The following is a 26523-nucleotide window of genomic DNA, read 5'->3' as shown; positions in this document are numbered from 1 at the left end:
GAATCATACTCTCGGTGTGTTGTGCAGTTGTGCGTAATTGCGATCACTGTAACGGTTTGATGAACGGGTGCATGTCTGAATGTGTCTCCAGATGTTCTGTCCTCTGGGTGGACGTTCACCAGTACTGCAGTATTTTCCCAGAGAGATTATTTATTTTCTTAATTTGCTTTTGATTTCCATGTTTGTCGGTGTCTTCGTTTCCCGCTTTACGTTGATCACTGTATCGTTCGATGGTAAAATAAGGGAGAGACGTCTTAAAAGAATGTTGAGGCGTCCTGTGCTGATTTAACAGCAGTTACACATGTGTAAATCTGTGCACGTGTCTCGATGTCGCGCCAGTGCCCCACTTGAAAAGACAATCAATTCAGACCGACTGCTTGGACTCAAACTTTTGTAAATATATATATTTTCAATAAGAATGTGCTGAATGGTGAAATGTGTCCTCTTTCTGTCCATCCCCGGTGGCATCGGCCCAGTCTGGTGCGACGGCATGATGCAGACATACACACACACTCACTAACTCAGTGTTTCATTCAATAACACTCGTTTTTTAATTGATACTTCGTAACACGAGATAATGTACAAGTTGTAAGTAAATGTAAAAAAGACGTGTTCCGTTGCAGAGGAACAAATTGTGCCTGAGTTTAATGGTGGTGCGGACATTAGATGGGTGATATTCCATGTATGAAGGAGGTGTGTGAGAGACCAGATAACCAGAGAGGCAGTAACTGCAGCGACACTCCTCTGCCAACGGTGCTTTGGTTTGGCACAGCAATTAATGATGGTGCAACATCTAAAAACAGACTGATTCTTCAGGTTTTGGGGCTGCAGTCTTCATGAGGGGCTGCTGTGACTCCTCGGCATCCGTATCCTTCGGCTCAGGGAGTAGGCAAGGCGTTCCATGGCCCCCCCTAGGGGTCCCCCCAGCTCCTTTTTGGAAGTCAGCCCTTCAATGTTTCCGCTATACCACATGACCCAGCCTCCCAGGGACATCAGCACAAATAGAGCGCCCGAGTACACCAGCAGGTCCCCAAAATCCCGCCCTTGGATCTCCAGTGGGGCGAAGACCCCTAGCAAGAGAGACACCACGCCAAGTAGATCCATCAGCACAGCAAATACCAGGGCCAATTTACAGTGGGACAGCCCATCATACTTGATGGACATGGCTGCGGAGAATTAAGGGAGAGAGAAGAGAGAAAAGAAAAGGGAGTGTAGTTATCTTTATGGACACTTCAGCACTTTATGGTCTTCTTTTCACCTGTCATACTGGTAATAAATATAAAGCAGAAGATGGTCTACTGCAGTCCAGGCTTGGTTGACTGCTTGTATTCTTTTTTTTTTTCTCCTCCTCTCCAGCGGTCTGAATTAAGAGTTTGTGCACCTACATAGTACGATGTCTATGTCACAGATGCTACGGTTATATCCATCCAGCCATTATCCGCACCGCTTATCCTGCTCTCAGGGTCGCGGCGGTGCTGGAGCCTACCCCAGCAGTCACTGGGCGGCAGGTGGGGAGACACCCTGGACAGGCTGCCAGGCCATCACAGGGCACAAATAGTATTACAGTTGTTAAAATGTTCATTTTGGTGTCAGTCGTGCCCTAACAGACATACTACCATATGCAGTGCATTAATATCTCATTTGGGTATTTATCTTGACAGAATGTTGAGTTTAAAACCCGGCCGTCATTTCTACCGCCCATGGTCGTTTTAGGTAGGAGTGAATCCCGGTCGTTCTGGTGTTGACATAGCATAGCAGAACCCACAAGTCACTCTTTCGCTGAGTTGTTGATATAATCTTTATGTACAATGACAGATTAAACACAGTCGATATTCCTCTAACGTTAATCTGCTACTTGGGTGTAATCGTCCGCCAGGTTTCACATCAACGGCTTATTGTTTTGTGTCTGTCAAAATCAGCTTAACATCACATTATTCATGTTAAGTATCTAGCAACCTCAGTAAACATCTGGGTGTTATTCTCTAATAAAACCAAGACTGAAATGTAGTAGTTAATAGTATCGTTATATATAGTATATATATATCGGTTATAGTTTTCTCAGTCTTGGAAACACCCTTAAAACTTGCTCAGCAGAAAGCAGTTTGGTTTAAAACCCATGCTCAGTGACAAAACAGGCGCCACAGCTGCATCCCAGACTGAAGGCTTTTTCTCTTAAAAGGGTTTGTCCAGTACGCTGCACAGAGAACAGGGGGAAACATGGCTCTGAATGCTTACCGTTGCGCTTCTCTTCCCTGGAAAATGTGTAATGTTCACATTCAGCAAGAAGACATTTGAATGTTTCCGGATTGAACCTGTAGGCTGTGAGTCAACACTGACACCTGACACCCCCCACTGACACCTGACACCCCCCCCACACACACACACACACACCTTCCCACCTGCCTGACCTGTTCTGGGTGCTCCTGCAGCAGCCGTGGCAGTCATGGCCATGTCACACCTGAAGGAGAGAGAAAAAAAGTTTTTTAATTATTTTGATTTTCCTCGACTTTCCCACCCCGATAACGCAACAATAATATAAATCCTGTAACTGTGCAATAACACCTGTACATTTGGCATGTGCAACAACAACAAAAAAGAAGAAGATCAAAAAACGCTGACTCGGGTTAGTGCGATACACAGACTGTTGATCTAGTGTAATGGATATTACACTTATTTTTGCACTTTATCTACATGCATACGTTATCTATATGTTGACTGTGCTGCAGGTGTGTGTCTGTTTGTATATGTTTTATTTTTTATTTTTACCTCTGGGGAGAACTTTGCACTTAATTTCGTTGTACAGCTGTGCAATGACAAAGAAAGGCATTCATGCATTCGTTCATGCATTCATTCATGCATGCATTCGTTCATGCATTCGTTCATGCATTCATGCATTCGTTCATTCATTCGTTCATAAACGTGAGTAACTTGGTTCTTCGTGATGTGCGCTAACCGCACGGGAATCAGCTGGAGTTAATTTCATACAGCCTGCCCTAAACATCCAACAACAGCGTCCATGTGATTAACTTGGTTGCCAATTATCTGCAACGAGGCACACTAACCAGTTGGGGCCCCTTTTACGTAATCAGAGGCCGGGCATCAGCGCGTTATCCTAAAACCGGAAGTGACGTCGGAGGGAGAAAAAAAATGAAAAAATAAAACGGCGATAATTGTTATTGTTAGCTTGTTAGCTAGCGGACAGAATTGTGTAATGGAGGTACGACAGAGTAATAACGTCTTATTACACGTGAACGATTTAAGTTATTACAACCGTTGAGTGGTACGTACAAATATCCCGTGCGACGCGATTCCGGCATAGAGGGGTTTATATCCGAGCGACGCAAGTGAACGTTGAAGTGTGTGGCAAGGATGGGGTTATAGATCTGGTTGTAGCTAGCTGTGTAAACGACGGCTAACGTCGCAGCTAGCGTCGACGGTAACCAGTCGGCGTGAGTCGGGCAGCGCATCTCCCGACGCCTCCAACACGCCAATAGCAGCCGCCTGCAAACGTGTTTGGGGAAGGGAAAAACGTCTAAAAGTGACCGTCCGTTTTCCTTCTTGCTGCACCAGCTTGCCAGCCTCTGCGTGGTGGTCGGAGTGAAACTGGTTTTGGGGTTGCTAACTGCTTGCTTACTCTCGTGTAATGCTGCATAACGTTATGGAGAGCCGGGTGACGACGGGTCTGCGTTGTAAGAACCGTGCGTAAGCTTTAGGTCTGGCTAACAGACTCACTTGACGAGCATCGTATTAACGCCAAATGCCCAAGCTCTGACTAATGTCCAAATATTACAGCATGGCAATGCATGCGTGTGTGTGCGTGTGTGTGTGTGTGAGTGAGTGAGTGAGTGAGTGAGTGAATTTAAGCCCAATATCACAAATTACAAATTTGTCTCATGAGGCTTTACAACAACATCCTGTCCTTAGACCTTCAGTATCCCTTAGCAAATATGACAAAAACAACATTGCTTCTCATGAACATGATTATTTTGTCACCAGTTCGCATGTTATACTGAGGCTGAAAACAGCCAAGATAAATGGCAAACATGGCAACGCTTGCCTCCAGTGGGAAAATGACAAAACTTAAGACCAAGGTGATGCTAAAATCCACACCAATCCAATCTGCTGTCAGAGTTTAGGCGTAGGCTACACCTTTCTGCTAAAATATTAAATGGTGACGTGTCAAGTAACTTGCCATGCGCTGCTGGGATTCATAGATGGTTGTAGAGCATCAAGTCATATGCAGATCTAATTTGATGACAAATTTGAGCTGATTCATCATTATGAGTACTCAACAAATGTGTGTGTGTGATTTCTTCACATCAAAGTGAATTGGGAGGGTACGAGATGGAGGACGGAAACAGGAGTGATGCTGCCTCCACATCCAAGAACCACACAGGCTCAATCCACTTGCAAAGTAAGACTTAAAAAAAATCTATGCGTTATTGTCTGTGAATGTTCTCGTTCATCCAGGTCATGGTTCTCCAAAGGAGTTGAATCAAGTGCGACTGGACTTGGTATTTCTCCGTGAAGACGTTTCGCCTCTCGTCCAAGAGGCTTCCTCAGTTCGTGCCTTTCTGACTAGACCAAGCTAGTCTGACTGGCTGGTGATGAGACTCAGAATTTAGCTTCTTTGGAGTCGTTATCAGAGCTATTGATATGCGTGGCACAGATTATCGACCGATAACCTGTGCCACGGTTACGTTTCTTACATTTCTTACGACGGGCGCGGCCAAACATCGGTACGCAAAAGAGCCACTCATATCTATGGCTCTGTTAGCGACGGGCGTTGGTAAACATCGGAACACAACGAGCCATGGACATCTATAGCTCTGATAACGACTCCAAAGAAGATAAATTCTGAGTCTCATCACCAGCCAGTCAGACTAGCTTGGTCTAGTCAGAAAGGCACGAACTGAGGAAGCCTCTTGGATGAGAGGCGAAACGTCTTCACGGATATATACCAAGTCCAGTCGCACTTTATCCAACTCCTTTGGATATCTATGTGTTATTGTTCCACTGTTTTGTGATGTATAAACCTCATTACTGTCCATGTGTTCTCCTCAGCTCCAAAAAATGAGGACACCTATGAAATTGCCATCCCATATGAAGAGAGTAACTTTGAGCAACAGGGATTTTTCAACCAGAATGATCAGAATTTTGACGGTGAATGTCACAGTCACCACTTGAAAAAGCATTTAAATCTGTCACATTCATATATCTTTTCTAAACTAAAAGCCATGATGTACAATAATGGTGATTTGAAAGCCTTATACTGTAACTGTTCTTCTCAGAGTCTCCCCCTCCCACTGGTCCTTCCCCAGCCAGCAACTCATATATGATGATCACAAATCTGCGAACCCAGCTGCAGATCTCTCTGGAGAAGAACTCATGGCTTCAGAAGCGAATTGAGGACCTGGAGGAGGAAAGAGATTTCCTCCGCTGCCAGTTGGACCGCTTCATCTTCTCCACTAAGACCCAGGGACAGAATCAGAGCCAGTATAGTAATGGTAAGGAAAGGAAATTGTACTGAGTTGATAATAAGTAAAGTAAAAGGTTGACAGAAAGTTGATTAGAAACAGGACTTTTTCTGAGACAGGTCTGTCCTGACTAACAAAGACAAAAAAGTAAAAGGCTAACACAATCCTGAGCTCTTTGTTTTTTCGGGGTTTTTTTTGTGTTTTTCTTCCCATAGGCTATGAGTCCAGACGATTCAACTGGAGGGCAAGAAGAGAAGATCGCCCCACTGGTAAAGACTAATAGTTGTGTGTTTAGTTTGGCATTTAGCCACCCAATTGCAATTATAAAAGTTCAGGTCTTTGCTTCTCACCTCAGATCACATCTCAGTTTCTCTTATTGTTTCTTCCTTCCCTGTACAGAGCAACAGAAGTCAGACTCACAGCACATTACCTCGCGTCAGTTTATCCAACGAAGGCCTGGTCCTCCAACCATGGTGCCTTCTAAAAATCATGTCACCAGCCCAATAGCCAGTCAGCTTGCCTCTATGAATGCCTTGTTCAGCTCTGCGCCCACCCAGACTTTATTGCCAGGCCATAGCAGTACCAGTGCAGTGGCCAGTGGCAGCAGTGGCAGCAGCAATAGCAGGTCAACCATGAATGACATGAGTGGACATGGTAACGTAGGGGCAGGTAATACTATTCTATTGGCATAGACTATTTTGGATCAGTATAATTTTTTTTTCTTTTCAAGGCTAGATGAAACAGAGGGATCTCAACTGGTACTTGTGGCTTTAAATTACTGGTTCCTACATTTTTTGTCTCCTCAGATTCACTTTCACTCCTGGGAGAATCTGACGAGTACTTGGAGCAGGACGGCTACCTTGATGAGGAGGAATTGATATCAGGAGAAGATATAATGCCAGAGACTATGAACAGTAACAGGCACTCACTGAAAAGGAGGCGGGTCTTCCAACTTCCCAGGGAGCGGCAGAGAGGTGAGGGAGGGAGTTTGACGCTGGAATAAAATGTGAAACTTATGGGATTTTATTGTGGCTCTAAACACAACAGCTTACTGTACTTCAGTTGTTCTCTTAAGTCAGTACAACTGTTATCAGTCGAAGTCACCTCCCATTTTCACTTGTGTCCTTCAGTGAAAGATGCTGCTGGAGTGCTTTTCCGCTACAAGAAGATCCTGCTGACCTATCAGCGCTTGAAGAATATGTCCAAAGCCTTCCAGATCCATGGTGTGGACCGCAACACGGTGGCCTCCACTACACCCATTGCTGAGCTGTTACTGGTTGCCCCAGAGAAGGTGGCAGAAGTGGGCGAGTTTGACCCATCCAAGGAGAAGCTGCTGGACTATGCTCGGCGCTGCTATATTGCCCTGGATGAAGAGACACTTGCAAGGGTGCAGGCCCTGAAGAAGAATAACCTGCTCCTACCCATCTCATACAGGTTCAGACACTGAGGAAGACGGGAATGAAAACTCTCTTCAGGAGCTAAGGGATGGATGGGAACGTCAGGGAGGGCAGTCAAGTTCTGCTGCAGCGGGCCAGCTCACCTCATAGCAACAGGGATGTCCAAGGACTTATGGAACGCTTCAGATATCACGGCGTTCTGATATGGCCACAAAAGCTGTGATTCAGACTGACACTTTTTAGATGAACACTTCTTTGTCACCTCACTTTTATTATTTCTATGATGTACAGGTACTACAGTTGCTGCCAGCAGTCCTCATCAGTACCGACTAACGTTAAGGAGTGCAGTTGAACGTCTGGATGTGGGACTGCCTGCTGCAGCTGAAAAGGGACTAGTAGATTGTTCTCTCTTCCTCAAAAGGGCAAAATAGCATATCTATGTGATTCAGCATCTGTGGTCAGAGATGTGTGCACAGGAGTATGTCTTGGTTATTAAGATGGTATCAATGAAGGGAATGGTGTTGCCTCCCTTGCTTCTAGATAACAAGGATCCATTTTGTGTCAGCTTTGAGGTTAAAAAACATTGAAATTTCTTTCCTTTTTTTCTTGAATGGCTATTATGGCTCGAGGCTCACAATTTAATAATTGATTGTCTATATCATTTTAATTATTGGCTGCCTGATAACTAATAAAGAAGGCCTCTAAAAATTCACATGTGCAATTTTGATAAATCTACAAGTATAATAAATTTCAATCGCAATATTTGTATATGTTGAAATTATCCTACATTCCATGTATTTGTAGAGCAATGCCATTACTTCAACATTATCCTACAGAAAACTGTTGCAATAACATTCTTTACCAGGTTCGTTGCATCAGGATGGAGAGGCACACACAGAAATGCCCAGAACTCACCAGCTTTATCACCTAAACACGGTTCACGCAACACGGTCCTTTTCTTTACACGTAGCCTCACACAGTTCTGCTGCTGCAGCCTCCTTTGAGATACCTATATATGTGTGTGTATGTATATATACACATATATATATGTATATATACATCCATACATACACACACACACACAGGTTAATGACAGAAGTGCTTCAGTTGTGTTTCATCACTAACTCCTGCAGGTGTGTTGGAGTGGTTCTGTCTGCAGCTGACACACACATCTTACCCCACTGCCCCGTGTTCCCTGGTCTTATTTTGGTTTGTGAGTATGTTTTCCTTATGTTATTTTGTTCCTTGCACTTTCCTGACATCCTCAACAGTTGATTTTGTGACTTTTTGCTTGTGTTGTCTATTTGTTCTTATGATAATCAGACTTGGCTATATGAGAAAAAAAAACAAATTTTTTTTATATCCTCCATGGTAAATAAATTGACAGTGTGGCTGCACTTCAGTTATGCCTCCATGTCATTTCTGTTGAGGCACTTTTTGTGACAGTTGACGTTGGATGGTCGCTGTAACACTGTCCATCCAATGAATCTGAATCTGGAGTTCTTTCTGCCGTTTCTTTTCCTTCTCATTTCTCGAGGTTTAAGCGTATGGAGAACACTTGAAGAGAAGGAAAATGGTGTGACCATAAACTGAACAGAGTATTCTGCTGTCCCATGTCTTGTTCAGATGCATTCTTAAACTGTTAATGACAATTGTGTATTTCTGGCAACGGGATCCAGCCGTTTTGTCTGGATGTCGAAGCCAGTTGGAGAAGCGCTGTGGTATTGCAGATGTTTGCTATGGGTTGTCTGCTGGTCTTTGCTTTGTAAGGAGAACAGGATAAGCTTTGGTAATGATGCCATGCAAATCATTTGTTTTATCACCAGCTGTTGTATCACCAACATTTATAATTTCAGTTTCACCACAAGATGTCACTTGTAATGCACCGGTGCAGTTTTGATGTTGCACTTTTGATGACAAATTTTTGTGCTGTGCAACACCTTTGCAATACCTTTACAATACTCTTCTTGATTATACTGTCTGTCTGTACCATTGTTTTCTTAATTTCTGTGTGAGACGAATTAAATACATAAATAATGTTTGAGTAAGCGCCACAGTTTTAGAAAAAGAAACTTAATGTAATGATTTGTGCACATGGAGGGAATGTCATTTCTTCTCAGTGTCCCATTAGTATTGCAAAATAAGCTTTGGTTGTCTCCATTTTCTAGAGGTCTCTTGAGTTCCCGAAAAAGAAAAAAAAATCAAATCAACAGGAATACTGATTTCAGCGTTAGGTAATTTGTGGTAATTGTGGCGTACCAGTGCAATGAATTGGTTGAATCCCCTTTGTCTACAATGATAAATTTGGTAAAAAGTAAACTCACTTATGATTTCAGGTATCATTGACCCACTACTCTTTAATAAGTAGGAGAAGGTAGGCCTACACAGATCTGTTTCGAATCTTGTAACATTTTCAAGTTTGGTTGCAGATTTGATAGCAGATTGTTCTCATTGGCCAATACAAAACCATCATTATGATAAAAACATTTTTATAAAACTGATGGCACATAAGTCATAATCATGTCATGCTGTGTTTAAAAATTTTTTTTTCTTAATCAATCAATCAATCAAATCTTACTTTATTCAGACACATAGGTAGGTCCATATTAAAAAGAAAAATACAACACAGGACAACAACACAAAAATATAGCTAACAGCAGTTCACAAGTCCACAATGATTAAAACCTATACATACATTTGTTCCAGAGTTTCCAGAAACAAGAGGAGTACCTTGTGTCACTTTGTGTAGGCTCTGTTAAGAGCATTATAATTACATTTTTGGATTCAACTAATCGACACATAAATTTGTACATAAAATTGCTCAACACAGCATGAAAAGTGGGAACATTACTAGTCACAAACACACGACTTGCACATGTCCATCTTGGAAGCTTGAGCAAGAAGCTGAATGCATCATTATACGCTACCTGCAGCTTTTTGCTTTGCTATAACTGCGCCACAATTGGGCTGTATAGAGTGGAGTACAGGAGGCCCCAAAAAGAGCAGTTTTAACATCATCTGCACACATGATATTTGCGTGCCAGCATACTGGCTTGTGCATACAGTTTGCAATACTTAGTGCATGCTTAATCCCCACTTTTATTTCTCCTTGTGATGTAGCAAACAGATTTAAGTTAGAAAACTGTGTTTCCAAGTGAAAACCATGTACTCGACAGAAACGCCACATGAGTTCGTATAAGGGGGAGTGTGTCTATGTTCCCTCAACTCTATTTCACTGACCTTGCCAAAACTTAAACTAACCTACCTTATACTCAACCTTAACCCAACGCTTACCTTAACCGATAGCTAACCTATCAATAATGTAACCATGGGGACTAGAGCCTTCAGTCATTCTGCCCCCCACCCAAGGACCTCTCTCCCACAAGACCTTCACAACACCGACTCTCTTTCAACCTTCACATCCCACCTCAAAACGCACCTTTCCAAACCTGCATAGTCAGTCTGATCCACGCCTCCCTGAGCTTTGTGCAGAGGATGATTTTATACTATCTGTTGTGTTCACCTTTTATTGTCTACCCTGCTTATTCTGACTTTATGCTGTCTGATAGTGCTGCTTGTTTTGTTTTGTTTTGTTTTTCTAAACTGTAAGGTGTCCTTGAGTGCTCTGAAAGGCGCCCACAAATAAAATGCATTATTATTATTATTATTATTATAGTTATTATTATTCGCTAGCTAACCCACAGGGCTGAGGGAGCATTGCGCTGAGCTGGGATGCAGTCTCCTTCAGGCTCTAAAGAACCTTTCCGGTCCCCGGAAGTCTGGTTCATCAACTTCCGGTGTCAAGGGGGGTGCCAGGGAGACTAAGCAGAAAGCGGGCACACCGAGATCCCGGCTGACGTTATTGCTCCCGTTTAGTCGTTGCAAGGCTTCGTTATCGCACATCCGAGGACCGGCGACCGGACGGTGGCCTGTCTGGCTTTGTGTTTCACGCGGGAATAACGGCGCTTATTCGTCGGGCTCGAGCGGTGGCGGACTAGCGCCGACGGGTCTCCTCCACACGGCTGCTCGAGCGCAGGCCCCTTCTCTGGACTTTGCTACACGCTAGCTAGCTTAGCTTAGCTTAGCTTGGCGAGCTAGCCCACGCGAACACGTTCTCTTCTTCGGCGTTGTCGTCTGTCGCCTTGTAAACAAAGGGCGGGTGTTCGTCTGGCCGAGGGCGCCCCGGTTCCGTGTCGTGTTCTCACCGAGCGCTCGTTTCGCCGCGTCCGCCTCCGCCGGCCGTCTGCTTCGCTGCGCTGCGCTAAGCGCTAGCGCCGCCGCCGCCACTTCGTCGGGGAAAAGTGTTGGGTCACTTCGCCGCTAGCCCGCAAGCTAGCCGTCGTCACCTCAGCGACACGTCCGCAGCCAGCACGGTAGTGTGCAAGCCACAGAGATGTCGGACTTCGACGAGTTCGAGAGACAACTTTCCGAGAACAAACAAGGTAAATATGCCCGAAACGTGTTTGCAGCGGCTGACGGTGGTTTTGCTGACTGGCGATTCCGCCATTATTGCTGGCGAGCTAGCTGCAAGCGCAGCTTAACGGGGTCTGTCTATTCACTGGAATGGGACAATCGTGTCGATATGCATGTTGGGAAACCTCCGTGTCGCCCGTTGGCTGTTTCGCTGCTAACGGATTTGTGCTGCAGCGAATAAAGCCAATATCAGATCCACTTTGTGTTGAGCTGAATAGCATTAAGAGACCAGACGTCTTCTGCAACGATCTTTCGCCTGCTATACCTAACCAGGAAATGTGGTCCAGCAGAGCAGAGCTACCTGCCAATGTCGTCTAACTCATGCAGCGGTTAGCCTCCGCTGTGTGCAGCCGTTGCAGCCAGTTATTTATTTCTCAAATGCATTATGTCCCTTATCTTCTTATGCGTAATCATATTTCCCACCGATCTGTGCGTTCTTCCAACATGCTGCACCTCACAAAGTTAGCCGGCGAGTGAAAATCTGCTTATACATAAGATTTTTAATATGATGGCTCGCGCTACTCCGAAGGAATTATGCAGTTACCTCATTTTGTTTTCTCTGTATCTGCAAATGTGTGAGTCCGCTGTACTGAGGTGTCTATACTATCCATTTGCCTATGAAAATCGAGGTCTGGGTTTTATGCCTTCTTTACCTCCCATAAGTACCACCTTTAAAGCGACAGTTCACCCCAAAATCAAAAATACACGTTTTTGCTCTTACCTGTAGTGCTTTTTATCCGTGTAGATCGTTTTGGTGCGAGTTGCCGAGCTCTGGAGATATCAGTTGTAGAGATGTCTGCCTCCTCTCGAATACAATGGAACTGGATGGCACTCAGCTTGTGTGTTCCAAGCACCCAAAAAAATACATTTGAAAAACTCAACAACAACGTGTCTTTCCAGAAATCATGACCCGGTCATTCAAGGTAATCCGCAGACCTTGTTGTGAGCAGTTTCTTGTATGAACTATTTTCTTAGACCGAGCTACACCTACATGAGACTGCTCACAAGTTCTGTGGATTACCTTGAGTAACCGGGTCATGATTTCTGGAACAAGACATTGCTGTTAAGTTTTTCAAATTCATTTTTTTGGCGCTCTGGGGAACACAAGCTGAGTACAAACATTTCCATTGTACTGGAGAGAAGGCAGACATCTCTACAGCCAATATCTCCAAAACTTGGCAACTCGCACCAAAACGATGTAGTTGAGTAAGTAGCACAATTTTTTCTAAGTGTTTTTGATGTTGGGGTAAGCTGACCCTTTAAGACTGTGTAAGTGTGCTGGATAAAGCTCATGTGAAGAACTGCATTTCTCATAAGCCTAGCTTTGCTTGAAAAGATGAAATCTGTTTTATTGGTCTAAACAGAATCCCCAAAGTTTTTTTTTCTTCCTTTTTTTTTTAAAAAAAAGTTTTAAATCTGGTGTCTGTGGCGACTTTCCCGTGCTGGAGCATGGGTAGTGATGTGTATTACGTCAACTAGCAATGATTGCTTTGCCAGAGCAGCATTTTAATGTAAATTGTGTGAAAATGGAGGCATATTCCATTATAATTGTGTTATCTTCTTTCAATGTTGCATACTGTAAATTGTGTAAACACACCATCTATTGCACGTTGTCCATCTTGGGAGAGAGATCCCTCCTCTCTTGTTCTCTCTGAGGTTTCTTCCTATTTTTTCTCCCTGTTAAAGGGGTTATTTTAGGTAGTTGTCCCTTATCCAGTGAGAGGGTCTAAGGACAGGATGTTGTGTTGCTGTAAAGCCCCTTGAGGCAAATTTGTAATTTGTGATATTGGGCTGGACAAATAAAATTGACCTGACTTTTTTCCTTATCTTTCCTAAACATTATGTCTCACTATCTACCTATCTTTCTATCTGTGCACCCTATCTCTCCATCCTTGCAGCAGAGCGGGACAAAGAGAACCGCCACCACCGGCGCTCTCCCTCCCGCAGCCGTAGCAGAGAGAGGAAGAGGAGGAGCAGAGACAGGGACAGACGTAGCAGGGACCGTCGTGGGGACAGCAAGGAACGTAGACAGAGACGCAGGTTGGTGCATCTGTGAGGCTATAACCTTTCTTTCAAGTTGTGAAAGCTTATGTATCATATCAGCATGTGTCATGTGTCACAGCACAAAAGATGCCTTGTGTTACTGCAAAACAGCATCACTTGGGTGTTAACACTGGAGCACAAGTAAATGGCCTATTAATGTGTCTGACCATTTAATTTATATATATAATTTAAATGAATTGTTTACGAAGTCCTTTTAAAAGTAAGTTGTGATTTCACTTGCTCCTCAGGAACAGGCAGACGATCAGCCCCCCCCCCCCCCCCAACATACACACTCCTCTTTTCTACAGTGCTTGATGCTTGCACCTCAACCAGTTGCTTTTGTGGTGCAAGATTGAAAATAAACACACAACTTTAAGCCCAAGAACCCCCTAGTATTTGATGCAGTGCTGGATTGTGATTGGTTAAGGGAAAAGACATTCTCTGCAAGATGTCTGTAAGACCCACGTGGCATGTTATCTAGATGCTGCGTTCTGGATCATAGGGGATACTACCATAGCCTATTAATGTAAGTTGATTTGTGCATAATTGTTGATGTATGCCACAATGTGGATTCACAAAACTTTTAGATTGTTTGCATCTTTCAAGAATGTGAGTCTTCAAAGTGATCACAAATCTCAGTCTCATCACAAATCTTAATTGTGCTTTAGGTACTACATGTCATTAGTAAAATGACAAGTAGGGATGTGAAAGGAAATTAGTTGAATTAGTTCTACATTCCTTGCTGAAATTAGTTTTGGACTTTTTGATACAGCTTCTGTAGTAAGAGAAAACTTTTATTTTCTGGCCCTGAGACCTCGGCCTGACTAGAAGACAATGCAAAGGTTTCCCCTTGAGCCAAACACACAAACTTAAGGCTACACAGAAACATCAACAAAGCTATTTACTGAAATGGGTTGTTAGAATGAAGATTTTATTGGAAGGCAAATATCTTTCAATTTATGATATATTACCCTGTGTCTTTTAAGTCTTAGAATTCCAACTTTGCCAAATTCGAAGTCTCCATACACCAGTCAGCCAAAACATTAAAACCACCTGCTTGATAATTATGTCGGTCCCTCTCGTGCCACCAAAATAGCTCTGATCCGTCAAAGCATGGGCTCTACAAGACCTCTGAATGTGTCTTCTGGTATCTGGCATCAAAACAGCAGCAGATCCTTTAAGTCCTGTAAGTTGCGAGGTGGTGCCTCCGTGGATCAGACTTGTTTTCCCAGCACGTCCCACAGATGCTCGATTGAATTGAGATCTGGGGAATTTGGAGGCCAAGGCAATACCTTGAACTCTTTGTCATGTTCCTCAAGCCATTCCTGAACCATTTTTGCAGTATGACAGGGCGCGTTATCCTGCTGAAAGAGGCCACTGCCATCAAGGAATACCGTTGCCATGAAGGGGTGTACCCGGTCTGTAACAATGTTGAGGTAGGTGGTACGTGTCAAAATAACATCAACATGAATGCCGGGACCCTTGGTTTCCCAGCAGAACATTGCCCGGAGCATCTCACTGCCTCTGCCGGCTTACCTTCTACCCATAGTGCATCCTGGTCCCATCTCTTCCCCAGGTAAACAATGCACACGCACCCGGCTGTCCACCTGATGTAAAAGAAAACGTGATTCATTAGACCAGGCCACTTTCTTTCATTGCTCCATGATCCAGTTCTGATGCTCATGTGCCCATTGTAGTTGCTTTTGGCGGTGGACCGGGGTCATCATGGGCACTCTGACCAGTCTGCGGCTACACAGCCCCATATGCAGCCAGCTGTGATGCACTGTGTGTTCTGACACCTGTCTGTCATAGCCAGCGTTAACTTTTTCAGCAATTTGAGCTACAGTAGCTCTTCTGTGGGACCAGACCAGACGGGTTAGCTTTCCCACATGCATCAATGAGCCTTGGGCGCCCATGACCCCGTTGCCAGTTCACAGATTTTCCTTCCTTGGACCACTTTTGGTAGGTACTGACCAATGCGTAACGGGAACACCCCACAACACCTGCAATTTTGAGAGTGCTCTGACCCAGTCATCTAGCCCTCACAATTTGGCCCTTGTCAAAGTTGCTCAGATCCTTACGCTTGCCCATTTTTCCTGCTTCATTATCCTACATCAACTTCAACCACTTACTGTTCAGTTGCTGCCTAATATAGCCCACCCCTTGACAGGTGGCGCTGTAATGAGATAATCCATGTTATTCACCTACATGTCAGTGGGTTTAATGTTTTGGCTGATCGGTGTATATCTAGTCTGTCCTTAGCCAAGTCAAGTCATATGTATAATTCCCTTCACTCATGAAACTCACCTGCTCTGGTCACACAATAAAAACGCTTCTTTTTTTTTTTAATGAATAAACAAAGCAGTGGAATCTTATGACAGCCTTTACATTATTTGCAAACGCACAAAAAATAATGTAGGGTTCATTACAACTCTTGATTTGTGCCAGTCAATCACGAACCCTCGTATTCACCTGCTGGCATCACTTGACAACAGCAGGCGGTCTCGGCTAAAATAAAGTCAAACAAAGTAAGGAGAAAGATCTGGCGATGTGAGACTGTAGCAACAGACCCGTAGGCCTTTTAAAATGTGTTGCAGTGCCCTCTATAGTCAGCTGCCGACATGGCCTCTAAAACCAGCTCTGGCCAGTTATTGTAGGACTTGTCCTCAAATGTGACAGGATTCTGGAGTTTCAGGAAGAGCCAGGAGCGTAGCTTGTCAGCGTTGGAAGCGTCACTGCTGAGTGAGACCCGTGCAGTCAGGGAGTAGTAGTTTCAGTAGAAATGTAAGACAGCATCACGTTTTGTTTTGAGAGAAATTTGAAATCTTTCCAATGTCATTTCAGCTCACCATCAAACCAACCCCAAGAGATTGCTGTAAGGTAATACAGCATATCAACACAGAGCTGATTCCTGCATTGTTGTAACACAACTCCAGTCACTGTAGCGACCTTGCCTCTGATTTTATACTACTTTTCTTTTATGTGCATTTGCTTTCTGTGTTGACCCTTGCTACGCAAGGGTTTTCTGTTCAAGGTCACGTTTATATTAGGGCTGCACGATATGTCATTTCAGCATCGTCATCGCCATGTGCACATGCGCAATAGTCACATCGCAAAACGTGCGATGTGAAGTAAGGCAGATAACTCAAACACCTCATGATACAACTTTCTGCTGCTTGGTACAAAAGGAAAACTCACACGGTTCTCATTTTCCATGAGAAGTATGTCTGGTATAACACAATTTACTCTGATTTCACTCCGTTCATCTGCTTCTCGGCTAGTGATGCGTGGATTACAGTTATATCCGTGGGTGCCGCGATTAATCTATGGATCGGGTGGCCCGAGTCATAAAAATAAACATTCTGAGTAATAGCGGCTGTGTTGTGGGTGGGTGAAATAATACGTCATTAATGAGGAAAATATTAATTAATCTTTAAAATGTGGGCTTTTTTTATTTTAAAATTTCTCCCCGATTTTACCCGTCCAATTACCCCACTCTTCCGAGCTGCCCCGGTCGCTGCTCCGCCCCCTCTGCCGATCCGGTGAGGGCTGCAGATTATCACGTCTGCTCCCATACATGTGGAGTCACCAGCCACTTCTTTTCACCTGACAGTGAGGAGTTTCACCAGGGGGACGTAGCGCGTGGGAGGATCATGCTATTCCCCCCAGTTCCCCCTCCCCCCTGAACAGGCGCCCCAACCGACCAGAGGAGGTGCTAGTGCAGCAACCAGGACACATATCTACATCCGGCATCCCACCTGCAGACACAGCCAATTGTGTATGACGCCCGATCAAGCCGGCGGTAACACGGGGATTCGAACTGGCGATCCCTGTGCTGGTAGGCAACGGAATAGACCGCCACGCTACCCGGACGCCCTAAATGTGGACATATTTTAAGCTTTGTTTTTTGTCAGGCATGAAACAGCAGACTAGACTCTCACCAAATGTAGCGTCCATTTGTCTTAAGCAGCGATGGAGGCAAATAAGATCTGAGAGAAAATTAAAAAAGGAGGGGCAGAAAAGCTCTGTGTGGGAGGGATTTAGTAGAATATGTAGCCGTGACGTGTCAGGTGCTGGGTATGTCATATCAACAGCAGCAAAGTGCTGTATGTATATGAGGCCACAGAACTGGTACGTCAGACATGGTGCGACATGCTACCATATCATCACGCTCACATGCATCTCCCTAAGAAATAACGGTAACGTGTGATCAGGTGCGGGTCTCTGGACTGGAGAAAATAGTTCGTTCGGGTGGGTGGCCGGTGGATGATTTGTGTACATGCGGATTCAGATGACGTTGGAGCCGGTCCGCGGATGACGACACTCGGCCGTTGTTCCGTGTCATCTGTCTGACTCCATCTCCTCCTCTTCCCGTACGAATGGTGAAAAAAGACACCGCTTACTTCTCACCATTTCCCGACAACTCTCCTACAACATTCTAGAACAATTCGTTCCTAACAAATGGAGCTATTCAAGTCATCTGGTGGGAATACCTGTATTTTTTCATATCGCAGAGAACAAAAATATTGCCGTGTCAGTTTTTTCCAGTATCGTGCAGCCCTATTTTGTGCTGTTATGCCTGTAACACTTTAAAACGCTATTTAATCTGAACTGTTAGTGTTTGTTCTTCATCTTGTGAAAACCTTCTGGGTCTTCAGTACTTTACTAGTAAACTAATAAGACATGAGTTTTTGATCTGGAATAAATGTGTTTGGGGTCTATCTCTTAGGGAATCAGTGCTGCTGGCCTGTGCCATTTCCTTTTCATTTCATATCTGATCTGTTCTCATGATTTTTATGGTTTCATCTTGGGTTCACCTCTCTCCTCTTCCTCCCCACAGCCGTTCTCCACACCGTGAGAAGAAGAAGAACAAGGTGAAGAAGTACTGGGATGTCCCTCCTCCTGGATTCGAACACATCACTCCCATGCAGTACAAAGCCATGCAAGGTAACCTCTTCTTCGTTACCATCATTCTTTGCTTCCATGTCCTCTTCCATGCCTGTTAATGTCTCCGACATTCAGATCCAGAAGGTTCTGGGGTTTTTTTTATCTTCTATCATCTCATGTTGCAGTGCTAAGAATTATCTGCGGAAAATACCTTCTGTGTTAACATCCTGTTTTTCTGAGAATTGGAGTGTAGATATTGAAATCTGTGCAATAACATTTAGGGGTAAGGTATCCCCAATATCAGAAATGTGAATAAGCTTTATGAAAACATATTAAATGTCGTTTTAGAGCATTTATCAAATAAGTGGCTTCACTTATTTCTCTTCATTTGTTTCCTGAAATGTTTTCTCATACTTTTACCATTTGATAAGTATGCTTTGAATTTGCTTGACACATCATGGCAGAGGGTGAAATGTATTTGGGTGTTTAACTTTGCATGTTATGGTCTTGTCCTCTAGCTGCAGGCCAAATTCCAGCCACAGCCCTCCTGCCAACCATGACCCCAGATGGCCTGGCTGTCACCCCTACCCCTGTGCCCGTGGTGGGCAGCCAGATGACCAGGCAGGCCCGCAGGCTGTATGTGGGCAACATCCCCTTTGGTATCACAGAGGTGAGGGACAGGATGGACATTCCCATAGCAGTCTAAAGGTTTTGCTCATATCTGTTTTAACTACGAAAAACAAAATAGTCATCAGTAACTGCTGAAACGAATGTTTTTGTTTTGTTTTTTTCTCCTTCCCTGTAGGAGTCCATGATGGACTTCTTTAATGCTCAGATGCGTTTGGGGGGTCTCACTCAGGCTCCTGGCAACCCTGTCCTTGCAGTGCAGATCAACCAGGATAAGAACTTTGCCTTCCTCGAGGTTCGACACAAACCTTTGTTCCATCTAAAGGTGCCTCCAGAGCTTTGTTTGAAGAAACTGTGAAGTGCAACCATGTTTATGTGTTTGTTTGTGTGTAGTTCCGTTCTGTGGATGAGACAACCCAGGCCATGGCTTTTGATGGCATCATCTTCCAGGGTCAAAGTCTCAAGATCCGCCGTCCTCATGACTACCAGCCTCTTCCTGGCATGAGCGAGAACCCTAGTGTCTACGTGCCCGGTAGACACTTACAGGCTCAATATTGCCTTTTCTCAAACCTAGGATCTGTATCAATCTTGTGTTTAACTCTGTTTATTATAATTTATAGCTCATCTTGGGTTATTGCATGTAGGTGTGGTGTCCACAGTGGTGCCTGACTCGGCTCATAAGCTCTTCATTGGTGGCTTGCCTAACTACTTGAACGATGACCAGGTCAGTGCTGCTGCTAATCGGCTTAGTGTAACTGGATCGCAGTGAGTTTCTTAGGCGTGCTCATAGCATCGCACCATGAATCCTCCCTGTCTAAACCCTTATAGTTCATCCCAGACGTGACAACTGTTGTACGGCTCCAGTAGAAAGCCTAAAACAAGTTTGTGCTCTTGTGCCTCATGGATTTTACTATAAATATTAGAAAGATGGCTAATAAAAACAATTCACCTTGCAAAAAAAAAGGGTGTTTTCCTTTTCAGCCCCTCAAAATTACCTTAGGGCGATTAGTCAGCATCTTTTTGCGCATAGTGAACACTCAAAACGAACTCGCACCCCTCTGAAACGAACCAAAATGAGACCACCTCGGGAGGGGATCTCAGTTCGGTTCACTTCAAGTCCGCGTTGCAGTTGTCTTAACCTGCCCGTTGTGAACACAAAGCGCTCCAGGTTTGCTTCACCCTTTGCTGTTGTATTTTAGGTCTCTAGGCTCGCCGTACACAGATAACATGCTGTTGCACTCGGACGCTTGAAAAAATTAATAGACTGAAACATGGCCGCTGGTAACGCTAGCAAGACTAGTGGACGGGAAGTCGTTTGGTCCCGAGGAAGAAACTAGTTATGGAATGAAGAACACATAAAATGGCAGCTGTCTGCTGTACACAGAAACACTAAGGCTTTCCTTCCATTATCCCTTCACATGAAAGTGAGGGGCTTCATTAGCACTGCAGTGCCACGCCAGAGTAAAAAAACTACATCAAAAGTACTTTCCCACACGCGATAAAAAATGAGAAAAAGCCATAATAATCCATACCCATCATGTAAAGCAGTAAATATCTGAGCTGCAGTGCAGCTGTAGTGTGAGCATGAAGAGGACTGAGGCCCCGTCAGAGCTGAGGTGGACTAGAACGAGAACCGAGTCCTCGCTTAGATGAGCTGAAAATGTGAACGCAAAATGAACTGAGTCCCTCTTCTCTTAGTTCACGTTTTATAGGACTGAGTTTGGTTCTTTTAAAAAGGAGTATATGTGAAAACACCCTGAAACAGAAACACAAAAATTATTCAAATAAGAGGCGACAACTCTTAAATGAGGAATTTGAAGGTGTATTTACTCTGGAAATGAGGGCTTGGATTTAAAAACCCTTTAAAACCATTGAATACGTCATAGAGTTAAAACTTGTCTTATAACATCATAGCTGTTCTTCACACAATAAAATAAAAATATTCAAATTTATAGGCGCTTAATTTGCCAGTTTATTCAAGTAAAAATATAGTCACTTTATTTTCAACAAGCTTGTGTATTTTCGAAAGGTTGTTGATGGCTTGTCTTACTACGTGCTGTTCTCATTCACAATGCTCCCGTATGTGGGTCATCAGTGGTAACGCTGAACAGTCTGATGAGTACTCTCTGAACAGTCTGATGAGTACTCTGAAAAGTGATGAGTACTCTCTGAACAGTCTGATGAGTACTCTCTGGCTTCCCACTGTGTTCGTGTGCAGTCACCCGGGAGTTTTGACAACCATTCAAACTAAAACACATCAGTAAATATGATTGATAAAATACATCAGTATATGCTCATATGATTGACAGCTTGATAGTTGTTTCCTGGAGCTGCTGCAGTATTGCAGTTTCTGTTACTGGACAGATGTTTTTTACCTGTAGAATCACCTGTTAAGTGATGTTTAACTGGTCTTATTTTCTCAGGTGAAGGAGCTGCTGACGTCATTTGGTCCTCTAAAGGCCTTCAACCTGGTGAAAGACAGTGCCACTGGCCTCTCTAAAGGATACGCTTTCTGTGAATATGTTGACGTCAACCTTAATGACCAGGTAACCCCGGAAAGATCCACTAGGGGTTTCATATGCTGTTACTCATGGAATTTTTGGGTGGGTATGGACAGGTGGAGAATTCCCAGGGATCAGGAACACTTTATTTGTCATTTCACTTCATGTGCTTGCGTACGCGAAATTAAACGAAATGCCGTTTCCCCGGGCCCACTGCAGTACAACACAAAGACAAAAACACATCCAAAAATTACAAGAACACACATACCCAAACTAACACACATATCAAAATCGTACACATATATCATCTACATACATGTGTTGAGGCAGTTGGGTTCTTGCACTCAAAGATATGTTTTGCATGATATTTTAAAGATTTTGGGCATTTCCACCTTTTTAATTCATCAGAAAAACCCATGATATGATGAATATATTGACTAATAGTTAAAACTTCCCAAGTACATTAGGTAATGATGTCATGTGTCATTGCAGGCTATTGCAGGGTTGAATGGCATGCAGCTTGGAGACAAAAAGCTCCTGGTGCAGAGAGCCAGTGTGGGATCCAAGAACGCGACTCTGGTAAGAGTCCAGGGGCTGAACAAATGACGGGCAGGTGTCCACCCTCCCGTCCAAGGGAGGGTGGACAGTTGCGCAAACCCAGTTCCAGTTGATGTGAAGCCAGGAGAGATAAAGCCAAGTTGCTGAGTGAAAACAGCTATAGAATGGAGGCATTTGTTAATACTTGAGGGCAAATTGTGTCACACTCCTAAACATACAAATGCGCACAGTCTTTATAACGTCCTCTGTCTCTTTTGGCATCATTCAATGTCATTTGAAGTCAGCTTGAGGACTGAATCACTAGCCTTTCAGCTAGCTGAGTAACTGCTGTATTCTGTTCTGTGGACTTATCAGTGTAGCTAGCCACTCCATAAAGCATGTGCTTTAACTGTTGGGCAGCTAAAGCAGTGCTTCATTTTTGAGTACTTAAGGCAAGATTGGTGTAGAATCCAGCAAACACCATCTGTTTATTTTCTTACCAGGTGTTTCATTCAAACATTGGACATTTGAATGACAAATTTAGACATTAGACTGTGTATGGGTATATTAAAATATTGAGTCCAGGGTGATTCTATACTAGCTGCCTTCACAAGTAGAATTCTTCATGACCACTTACTTAGCTTGATCTTAGCCATTGTGGTAAATATGCTGATGTCCCTATGCTAACCTCTTGTCTGTCTGTCCCTTACAGACGAGTATAAACCAGACCCCTGTGACGCTGCAGGTGCCAGGCCTGATGAATAGCTCTGTGACTCAGATGGGTGGTCTTCCCACCGAGGTGTTGTGTCTGATGAACATGGTGGCCCCCGAGGAGCTGCTGGATGACGAGGAGTATGAGGAGATTGTGGAGGATGTCAGAGACGAGTGCAGCAAGTATGGACAAGTCAAGAGCATCGAAATACCCCGACCTGTGGATGGTCTGGAAGTGCCCGGTACTGGCAAGGTAGGAGCTGGCTGCATATATTTTTAAAAAGCTTTAAAGCTGCAATCCTCAAGATCTGCATGCTAACAAAAGTACAGCTGGTATCTTTAAAATGGTTACTAATTCACGAATATCTGAATTATGAACGTTTTTGTAGTTTTTCATTTTAGTTACTGTTGTGTAAGACTGTCCTGGGAAAAATAAGGGCGCATCGCGTTTTATCTCTACGCCATGTCCACCGAACGTGGAAGAATAAGCCAGGAAGAGGCAAAGTTGGTTTGGCTAACGAGCAGATATGGCAGACCAAGGTTTTAGATGAAGTTAACAAACACATGCTACAGCATAAATGGTTAAAAATCGAGTTCAACAATGCCCCCCCCCAAAAGGTGGGAAAGGTGGTTACATAACAACACTGGCGACTCTAATTATGAATAGATCTATAATATATATACACACACACACATATATGTATGTGTGTGTGTGTGTGTGTGTGTGTGTGTGTGTGTGAATGAATAGATCTATAATATATATAATTATTAATAGATGTCTAAAGAGGATTTGAAGTGGTCTCACACCTTTATCACCCTGTGTGTGTGTGTGTGAATGAATAGATCTATAATATCTATATGTAATTATGAATAGATCTATAATATATATAATTATGAATAGATGTCTAAAGAGGATTTGAAGTGGTCTCACACCTTTATCACCCTGTGTGTGTGTGTGTGAATGAATAGATCTATAATATCTATATGTAATTATGAATAGATCTATAATATATATAATTATGAATAGATGTCTAAAGAGGATTTGAAGTGGTCTCACACCTTTATCACCCTGGGTGGTAAAGTTAAAAAGATGAGGATCTTTGGGATTGTAGATTCAAATAATCGGAAGTTATTGGGTCAGTGTGGGAGCTCTGGAGTGCTCATCCTTTTTTGTTTAATTTTTTCCTCATTTACCCCTCTTCAGATTTTTGTGGAGTTCATGTCCGTGTTCGACTCCCAGAAGGCCATGCAGGGGCTGACAGGACGGAAGTTTGCTAACAGGGTGGTGGTGACCAAATACTGCGACCCGGACGCCTATCACCGCCGAGACTTCTGGTAGAGGAGGTCCCAGGAGAAGAGGGCAGGGGGATGGGGTGGGGGGTGGGGGGGCATGCACCGCCCAATTCCAAATCGACCCCCTTAGTCATATGGTTAGCCCAACATTTCAGGTAGATCTCAGTTATTAACCATTTGGAAAGTGGCTTTGGTTCTTTCAGTGATATCGTTTGAGATCTACGTGAAATGTCTAGCGTTTATGTCAACATGGAGATTTGGAATTGGAGGACGAAAAGAATGGGGAGGGTTTGTATACTATCAAAACCAAGAGGGCTGGATTTGGGGGGGGGGGGGTCAAAGGATTTTGCGAAATGTGTGTAGTAACAGGTTGGGGTGGGGCTTAAACCATTTTTATACTTTGTGTGAAAGGGATGTCGTTCTGGGTGGGAGGGGGGTGCCACATTTAAAGGTTTGTATTTAATTGGAAGTAGCTTGTTTTAAGATCATTAGGACTGGATTCTTCTTCAGAAGGATGGCAGGATTACAGGAGTGTTCATCTGTTGTAGCGGGACAAGTGGGAGATGGAGAGGATAACAAGGGCATTTTTAGTTTGACTTTCCAGTATAGATATAGCGATATCATCTACTTCAGTTATGCCATTTTTATTAGAAAGGTTAGCGAAGACGGCCTCATTTTGTGAATTCGGTTTTTCCCCGTAGCAGGAATCATTCATTTCGTCAAGTTTCTTCATTTTCATCCAACTACTGCCCCCCTCAGGACGTTTGTTAGAGAAACTGTTGTCATTTGGACTCTTATATGAATGTCAGCCGTTGTTGTTCCAAATACTTGTGTGTAACTTCACTGATTTAAGATGTAATATCACCTTGTATTTAGGCACAAGAATCAGAGGAGGCGCTAGAACAGTACCTTTTCAGTAATGCCAATTTTTGTTTGTTTGTTTGTTTGTTTTCCTCAGTAAAACGTTTTGCTTCCATCTGTTGTGCATCACTTTTAGCAGGTGAGATCATTCTGTCTCAACAGTTCAGTCCTGAACAATTTCCCCGAAAGAAAACGAAAGAGTAGAACACTGCATATGTGGCCATGAATATTAGTAAGCATATTTTGGGTTGGTGTTAGTGAGGATCTGTCTGTTCCTGGCCAAAAAGCCTTAATGTTACTTTTTCACGTCCGAGTCCAGTAGTATAGCGAATGGGTTAGGCCCCGTGTCAGTCGTCGATGTCTGTCCTCATACATGTCACTGTCTCATGCTCTAGCATCGCATTTACCATTTTATTTCTTTTCTTCATTTACCAACAAATGTGGGACGTCAGACAGATGTGTTGGACCCAGGTGTCTTTTCTGTACAGCATCTCACCTCTTTCACAAGACCAAATAAACATGACTAATACAAACGACTCATGTGGTACTGCTGACTGCTGCAGGGCAGTAAGTATACTGCAACCAAATCATCTGGGTTTTTAATCGTTTCATCTTGACGTGACCAGAAAAACTAGCCCAGCTGAAAGTTGTTGGTTCGTTGTCATGAAAAAAATAATGGCACCAGAGGCAGGTATCACAACTTATTGAACGGGGCTCCGTAGAGGTTAATTAGAAAATCATAAAACACACTTGAACATCCCTCCTGCACCTTGCTACTAGAAAGTGATTTTGCTGGAGACCTAACTACAAGCTGAAACTTTTTAAACTGCGTTTCTCTGATATCTTCTGAACCGATCTTTAATTATGAATCATGAATTCAGATCTATGGGAGGGAAAAGTTGTTGGTAATAGTCTGTCCATATGCACCACCACCAAACCTCCCCTCCTCATCGCCCTCATCCTCTGCCCTTGTTTCTGTGAGGACCGCCTGTTCACACTGTGTGAGAATCAGAACTGCGCTTTCATTTAACACCAGTAGTTCCTTGAGACGGCTGAAGAGACATTGACCGTGTCGATGAAAATACTTTCAAAATGTTACCCCTTCCTCTCTGAAATTTGCTTTTTAAATGTTTTGTCATTTTTTTTTTCTCTTTCAATGTGATTTCCTAAGTGAATTAATGGAATTTAAAGTGTTAATACAGCGTTTAGTTATGGCAAAACAATCTTGATTTGTCCGTTTTGTTTTCAAATGTTGATTAAAAACTGGATTTACATGATGTCTTATATCTCTTTGCCTCATGTTCACCCGCACACACGCATTTTATGAGGGAGACGGGGTGCACGGGAGCCAGATTCAGGCCATCCACCCATCCAGCGTCCAAGCCACTTCACCCAATCAGGGTCAGGAGATGCTGGAGCCTATCCCAGCAGTCACAGGGCGGCAGGCGGGGAGACACCCTGGACAGGTCGCCAGTCCATCACAGGACCCCACACACACACACACACACACACATTGATACCTAGAGACAGTGTAGTACGGCAGAGTCACCTGACCTACATGTCTTTGGACTGTGGGAGGAAACCGGAGCCCCCGGAGGAAACCCACGCAAACACGGGGAGACCATGCAAACTCCACAGGATGACCTGGGATGACCCATCCCCAAGGTCGGACAACCCGGGGTTCGAACCCAGGACCCTCCCGCGTTGAGGCGATCG

At 43.8% G+C, this 26523-nt stretch overlaps 3 protein-coding genes across 10 annotated transcripts; 2 read left to right on the top strand and 1 right to left on the bottom strand.

The window, feature by feature from the left end:
* Positions 1-551: 551 nt before the first annotated feature.
* LOC130117849 (transmembrane protein 238-like) lies at positions 552-4050 on the bottom strand. Its single transcript, XM_056286102.1, has 3 exons — positions 3289-4050; positions 2409-2458; positions 552-1166 (listed from the first exon to the last, which is right to left on the bottom strand). Exons 1-3 carry the CDS (start codon positions 3465-3467, stop codon positions 835-837), a joined length of 561 nt encoding a protein of 186 aa, XP_056142077.1. The 5' UTR covers positions 3468-4050; the 3' UTR covers positions 552-834.
* ccdc106a (coiled-coil domain containing 106a) lies at positions 3096-9116 on the top strand. Of its 2 annotated transcripts, none has more exons than XM_056286100.1 (8): positions 3096-3280; positions 4326-4414; positions 5065-5163; positions 5292-5507; positions 5693-5746; positions 5877-6146; positions 6284-6451; positions 6608-9116. In XM_056286100.1, the coding sequence occupies exons 2-8, from the start codon at positions 4345-4347 to the stop codon at positions 6922-6924; spliced, it is 1194 nt and encodes a 397-aa protein (XP_056142075.1). In that variant the 5' UTR covers positions 3096-3280; positions 4326-4344; the 3' UTR covers positions 6925-9116. The 2 variants fall into 2 exon arrangements, with proteins under 2 accessions (XP_056142075.1, XP_056142076.1); XM_056286101.1 differs by lacking the exon at positions 3096-3280 and adding an exon at positions 4081-4091.
* A 1569-nt stretch (positions 9117-10685) lies between these two features.
* On the top strand, positions 10686-26084 carry u2af2a (U2 small nuclear RNA auxiliary factor 2a). Of its 7 annotated transcripts, none has more exons than XM_056285675.1 (12): positions 10686-11316; positions 13249-13387; positions 16235-16270; positions 18231-18337; positions 18796-18947; positions 19083-19199; positions 19298-19436; positions 19549-19628; positions 21328-21450; positions 21898-21984; positions 22655-22906; positions 23858-26084. In XM_056285675.1, exons 1-12 carry the CDS (start codon positions 11268-11270, stop codon positions 23990-23992), a joined length of 1416 nt encoding a protein of 471 aa, XP_056141650.1. In that variant the 5' UTR covers positions 10686-11267; the 3' UTR covers positions 23993-26084. The 7 variants fall into 7 exon arrangements, with proteins under 7 accessions (XP_056141650.1, XP_056141648.1, XP_056141649.1 ...); XM_056285673.1 differs by having other exon boundaries at positions 19525-19628; XM_056285674.1 differs by having other exon boundaries at positions 13246-13387.
* The last annotated feature ends 439 nt before the right edge of the window (positions 26085-26523 follow it).

The sequence above is a fragment of the Lampris incognitus genome, chromosome 9 (assembly GCF_029633865.1).
Source record: "Lampris incognitus isolate fLamInc1 chromosome 9, fLamInc1.hap2, whole genome shotgun sequence".
In the NCBI taxonomy this organism is placed as follows: domain Eukaryota; kingdom Metazoa; phylum Chordata; class Actinopteri; order Lampriformes; family Lampridae; genus Lampris; species Lampris incognitus.
Note: the sequence above shows the minus strand (reverse complement) of the source record. Positions and strands in the feature narration are given on the sequence as shown.

Bases quoted from the DNA above. Each gene is read 5' to 3' on its own strand.
- LOC130117849 (XM_056286102.1), bottom strand. From the start codon at position 3,467: ATGCGCTGCCCGACTCACGCCGACTGGTTACCGTCGACGCTAGCTGCG. The intron at 2,459-3,288 runs GTACGTACCACT...TCTCTCCTTCAG, and splicing joins TCGCGTCGCACGGGATATTT to GTGTGACATGGCCATGACTG. The intron at 1,167-2,408 runs GTCAGGCAGGTG...AATTCTCCGCAG, and splicing joins TGCAGGAGCACCCAGAACAG to CCATGTCCATCAAGTATGAT.
- ccdc106a (XM_056286100.1), top strand. From the start codon at position 4,345: ATGGAGGACGGAAACAGGAGTGATGCTGCCTCCACATCCAAGAACCAC. The intron at 5,508-5,692 runs GTAAGGAAAGGA...TTCTTCCCATAG, and splicing joins TCAGAGCCAGTATAGTAATG to GCTATGAGTCCAGACGATTC. The intron at 5,747-5,876 runs GTAAAGACTAAT...TTCCCTGTACAG, and splicing joins AAGAGAAGATCGCCCCACTG to AGCAACAGAAGTCAGACTCA.
- u2af2a (XM_056285672.1), top strand. From the start codon at position 11,268: ATGTCGGACTTCGACGAGTTCGAGAGACAACTTTCCGAGAACAAACAA. The intron at 11,317-13,245 runs GTAAATATGCCC...CCATCCTTGCAG, and splicing joins ACTTTCCGAGAACAAACAAG to CAGAGCGGGACAAAGAGAAC. The intron at 22,907-23,857 runs GTAGGAGCTGGC...ACCCCTCTTCAG, and splicing joins AAGTGCCCGGTACTGGCAAG to ATTTTTGTGGAGTTCATGTC.